The sequence below is a fragment of the Pyxicephalus adspersus genome, chromosome 8 (genome assembly GCF_032062135.1).
Source record: "Pyxicephalus adspersus chromosome 8, UCB_Pads_2.0, whole genome shotgun sequence".
Taxonomy (NCBI): Eukaryota; Metazoa; Chordata; class Amphibia; order Anura; family Pyxicephalidae; genus Pyxicephalus; species Pyxicephalus adspersus.
The window spans coordinates 20,914,901-20,920,900 of record NC_092865.1 but is presented as its reverse complement, the minus strand read 5'-3'; the positions used below and the strand labels follow the sequence as shown (position 1 = coordinate 20,920,900).

At 36.1% G+C, this 6,000-nt stretch overlaps 1 protein-coding gene across 1 annotated transcript in view; it reads left to right on the top strand.

Moving 5' to 3' along the window:
- COP1 (COP1 E3 ubiquitin ligase) overlaps window positions 1-6,000 on the top strand; it is a 129,053-nt gene that overhangs the window by 68,136 nt on the left and 54,917 nt on the right. The window contains exon 14 of the mRNA XM_072419732.1: window positions 418-499. Within this exon, the coding sequence (XP_072275833.1) occupies window positions 418-499 (82 nt within the window). The remainder of the gene's footprint in view (window positions 1-417; window positions 500-6,000) is intronic.

The window sequence follows — 6,000 nt, the reverse complement described above, 5'->3', positions numbered from 1 at the left end:
GGTAAAGTGGAAGATTTGTAGAGGGTGAAACGGAAATTGAAAATGGAAGGCTATCATTTTCAGCCTCCCCCCCCCCCACAACTTGACAGTACACCTCAAAACAAAGCAATTACTATTTAGAAAAGAAGCAGACAGCAGCTAATCTGTGTAGAATGGAGTGGCCATCACATTTAGTGTTAAGCTACTGTGCACCATATCATGACACTAGGGAATAGGTGCAAATGAGTACAAACATAGGATGGAGTAAGTACAACGACAGAGCTATATATAAAATGAAGGAAACGCTTTCTATGATTATACATATGCCATGGGCTGCAAATAATTCTGTGTTGTGCTTAAACTTTCTTGTATTGGGGTGTTTAGTATATATGGTATGTACCTATTGGTACATTGATATTTGTTTTGTGTCATTAACAGGAACATGAAAAAAGGTGTTGGAGCGTGGACTTTAACCTCATGGACCCCAAACTTTTGGCGTCCGGCTCAGATGATGCCAAAGGTTAGTTATCAATTATTTTTTCCCTTAAGCTAAACTAATTTAGTACATTCATGACTATAATAAAGATGTACAATATGTTGTAGTAAAGTATTTTAGGTATTTGCCCACCCCTTCAGATTTCACTTAATTGCAGAAAGGTTTTCTACTGAAATCACAAGTAGACATTTTGTGGCAGCAATCCCTACTGTGCATTATCCATCCTACCCCTTCCATTTTCTTCATCAGTCTGCCTGCGGTTTACACTTAAGTCAAAAATGTTTCCCTATCTTTTTGTCGATTTTGTATCGGATTTGAAGCTTTAAAGTACACGAATGATGTGAAGGGGTATCATACAACATAACCATAAGTTACCAATAGCAAAAGTAAGCATTTACATGAAGTGCTGATCAGGGAAGTGGACCAGTCTTTACACTTTAGCTTTAAGTTAAACCTGTCACTTTGCCCATTTAGACCTTACACATGGATTCAAAATAACTTCACTGCAAGAGCTGCTGTGAAGCCTTGCCCTCCATTGTTTGACTTTAAAACAGTTGTGCCGTATGCATGCAAATTAAGCCGAATGAACATGCTTTCAACATCCATTCTTTTACAGTGTCCATGGTTCCAAAAGCACGGGGACCATGCTTATTATATAAATGTGTACTACAAAATGATCAATAATCCTAATGCAAATATATCATGTAAGCTGCTACTGCTGAACCCATTCTAAAATGTCAGCAATAGTAGTGTGCATATTCTAGTATGTCTGCTTTCAGCCAATTACTTTCGTCTTTGTCCTGTTACTAATTCACAGTGCAGAGTAGTTATACATACTATATAGTATGGATTTGTCATAAATTATTACATATAACCATAAAACAATTCAAAAGGCTGTGCCGTGGCACGCAGTGATCTGACGCATTTTGCCACGAAGGGCTTCCTCAGGGATAGTGGTGCATGCTTATCGGTCCAAAGTTAGGAACATGCCCCACAGGAGGGGAGTATATATGTAGTTGATGCTGATGATAATGTTAAGGTTTGAAGTAGTAATTTATACTCTTGTTTGGGGTTTTAGCACAATTTATGAATATTTCATGGGTGCGGTGAAGGTTGGTCCCTGCATCCGTCGACCAATGTAATAAATAAATATATATATATATATATATTTCACTCTTTGCATGAAAAACCTATGAGCCTCAAACTTCTTCCTTTCCTCTCTATTCATTTATACTTAAATACCATATAGATGTGGCTCAACATATAAACACATTCATATTGTAAGGAGGAGTAAGACCCTTTCTATACAAAGTTCAGCCAAGTTGTGTTTTTGTGATTCTGTAACTGAAATTAACTTGGTAGAAAGCTCTTCAGGGTCAACTTCTTCAATTAGTACTAGGTGCATATTTTTATGCTTGATGTGTTTTATGACAGATGTGAGCTCAGGAGGTTAATTTTATGAAAACATTCACTAAATCGGCCTCTTACCTGACATTATCAAGAGCCTTGTTATGAAAAGTTTCCAAAATAGCTAATATATATGACAGACAGAACAACATCTATGTTGTCCTGGATCAAATAATGGCAATTTATAGCGACAGTAAAGCCTTGAAGTCAAATAAGTGGACAGTTAATGTTTTAGCAAAAGCTAGTTTCATTGAAAAGTGTATGCCAAATTAATCAGTGAATGCAGTGTTTAAGGCAGCTAAGCCTTCACAAGTCTACAGTTAGGAATGCAGAAAGCAAATAGTGAAGTCTATGATCTTTAGGTCTCCTTTAATGTCTAGTGTTTTGTACCATTTAATAGATGCAGAATAGTAAAGCACATAAAAATCTTTATATTTTGGCAAGAGATTTTTTTGTTTTGTTTTGTACAACCTCTGGCTGTCCTAAAAAGCTGTTCCTTCTAATTGCATCTGTCAGACCTTTCATGGCACAAAATGCCTTTGTCTGCAGGTTTAAATAATAAATAGTCCCTATTTGCTAAGCTGGCGACTTTTGACCCAATCTGTCTACTGGACTTCATTTTTTGGCCCAGGGTTTTGTTTGCATTCAGAGTGAAAAGTCATTAAAGCCAGTAGTGCATATTACAGCTGTTACGTTTCTACTTGAGAGACATCTCCCCTGCTAGCATCTGCCATCCGGCCTTGTCTGGCTAATCGGTTTTGATTGGTGAGACACAACTGTATTGGTCGCAATTACATCTCCATGGCAGCCTTTCCTCTTAGATCAACATCAGCTCTTTCTACCCTACAGATCTGTTTTGTGGGTCTGGACGACATGTTTCATGAAGTGTTTTGGAAAGAGCTAGCAAGTGCCTTGAAATGACAAAGGCCTTGGCCGAGGTTTGTTAGTGTGCTTTAAACTAAAGCAGCCGGTGCCTACCAGCTAATTCGATTGTATCCTGAAACCCCCAGATTGTTATGGTTTACGGGTGTTAGCTGAGGTGTACATTGTTGTGCGGCCAATACTTTTACCTAAACAAAATAAAAACGCAATCATTGAAATCTTTTATATACTCAAACATGTTATTTTAAAGATTATTTTATTGCTTTTAAACCTTCAGCTTTCATTAAAAAAATACATGTTAATCCTGCCTTGACAGTTCTTGCTAACTTGATTCCTAATCTAGTGTAGTACTTTTTTCCTGATTTCTCTTCAGCGTTATCCTGTCACATAGGCTTTCATTGTGGACTGCAAATGGCCATTTCAGAGCACATAAGGGAGGCAATATTCACTATTGTCACCATCAAAAAACCCACCCTGAAAATCCAATGCAACCATGTTTAAAATTGTATGCTGCCAAGAAGAATAATACAAATTCCTGCCAGAGATAGCTGCACTGAGATGAAAACTGCATAATACCAGATGAAAAAATGGCACCAGAATACAAATTGCATTTGGTTAATGTTTAAAGCCCAATTCTGGTCAGAAATGTACCTCTTTACCTGGACGGACATGGACTAGTTTGTACCTACTCTTCCCATGCAAGTGTCCACGTCACACAGATAATGAAATGGACACCTCCAAAAGGGCCCTGCCTGATGTAAACAAGGAAGTACTGACTTTCTTAATAAAATCTTTGGCCATCTTGATTGGCTAATGTTGCCCTGCGCAGGGGATGCCGAGGTGTGCTGAGCAATCGGGCAGTTAAGAATGCTTATTGCAGAGGGGGCATCACCTGTCCCCTTTTCTCAATAAACCTCTGTCTGATCCCAAATTTTGTAAAGTTGAAACTTTAGTTCCTCTTTAATTTGAGAATTATTGACGGGCATTCTCATGGTGGCATCAACGTGTATGTCAAGAAAAAATAAAAACAAAATATTTTGTAGTCTTGAGAACTAGGGGGACAATATTCTCCTTGATGTATCACATTAAGTAATTAAATAGGATGAAAAAAGACACATGTCCATCAAGTTCAATTATATACAGAGTAGCTCTATACTGACTTGAATAAGTAATATTTGCATTTATTAGATATAACAAATTTTTTACTGTAAATTTAGTTGACTAAAGAGTAAACAAGTTTTTTTTCAGTCGTTTATGTACAACTTAATCTTTTTGCCACCGTATATATAAATGTTTCCTTTATTACAATGAACATACACAATGTATATATGTGCAGTGTAGGAGAGTTTAGTATTAAAGAAGAGAGTCTGGGAACGTGCTCATGTCCTCAATAGGTCTGATTTATTTCAAATTTTTCATCTAGTAAACATTTGACATTTATTGGTAAAAACTGCATCTATGGCAGTTTTTTTTTTTTTTTAAATCCAAAAAAGGATGTTGTCTAACTGTCACATACCCCAAGGGGCTTCAAGTCCATTTGTCATCCACATGACAAAACTCTAGACTCTATTTTGAAATGACACTATAAAACATTAAGCACATAATGACTTATTCATAGCATTTAATCAGCAAAAGCCATAAAATTGCAGTATAAAATTTTACACTACTTGTAATAAAAGTGAAACTAGAATTGCATTAGTGTTTTGTTGAATTTTGTAGAAACCTGGGTAACTTAGGTTTTCACTTGCATAGACAATGGCTACTGACTGATTCTATAGATGCTAAGACCCCTATTAATTCCAGGGTTCACTCATACTACCGAGGTTTGCCACACTCTTGCTAATGTACAGTAGTGTTCAGAATAAGTGTGTTAAAAAAAAAATGTGAATAGCTCACAATCCTTATATTAGCTTTCATTTCCATGCATTCAAATGCATTGGGAACACCACACATTCTATTCCAAATCTAAACATGAAAAAAAATGAGGTCCTTCATTCTGTGGAAAAAAAAATGTAAATTACGACCCTTTAGGAAAAGATGGCAGTTTCTGCAAATCTTGAGTAAAATACCAGAGGATATGCCCTTGGATTGAGCCCAAACACACCAGTAAACAAGCAAGATCTTGGTTTTAGACCAGCAAGATTTACATTAGAGTGGCCATCTCAATGCTCCAATGCTCGGACCTTAATCCAATGGAAAACTTGTGGGGTGACTTCAAAAATGCTGTTTCTGAGGCAAAAACAAGAAACGCAGAAAAATTGTGGAATGTAGTCCAATTATCCTGGGCTGAGTTCGTAAAGAAGCATGCAGATACTTTTAGTTCTTTAACAATGCAATGGACTTTTTACTACTTTAAAAGGTAGTTGCACGATCTTTATATTATACAACTTTCAGGGAAAAAATGATGGAATAAACCCCCAAAATTCTACTTAGTTCCACTTCTACTTAATTCTGTTGTTTAGCCTCTGACTTTTATGACCGATTTGAATTCTTTGAGTCTTGGACTCAAAATATTCCACATCAGTCAGGTTCCAACTTTCCTGTGTAGCAAATGACAGATCAGGTTTGCAGAACGGACAGAATGAATGTCATGGACTTTTTTTTTTTCTCCCCACTATAAATTTTCAGTTTGTTATGCCTTCATTGCCAAATCTATGATTGGTTGAAATGGAAAAAGTGTCCAAAATGTCAATGTATGCCAGTGCTTTTACTGTAGAGGTAATGACTGCTGTCTCCCCTGGTCTTTTAAAAGACATACAACCCATATCATCAATGAGTTTTGAAATTTTCATGTTTTGTCCAGGCAGTCATTACTTTATTTTTTTGGTCAATGCAGAATTACCAGTTATTATTGCTTTTATCCAATTATCTGTAGTGCATGTCTACTTTTACTACATTTAGGTATAGTTTTTTTTTCTTTTTTTATTAGATTTGTATTCTAGTTTCTAGCAACCAATTTCTTGCAGTTAAGTCACAAATGTTGGTGTGACTCTTGTTTCTGCCCGTTTTTCATTTCCTTTGTTGTGTATTACACTGGGGAACTAATTTTTATTGAGTTAGATCTTACACTTTGTTTTTTACTAATTTTTGTGTGGTGAATCCAGAAATGACTCATTTTTTGCTATCACATCCAGTTTTTTCGATGGGGGGTACCCTCGTGAATGAAATAATTTTAATGTACTGTTTAAGTTTCTTTTGTTCATACAAAAGATTTATTGTTACTCTGACTTTTTTTT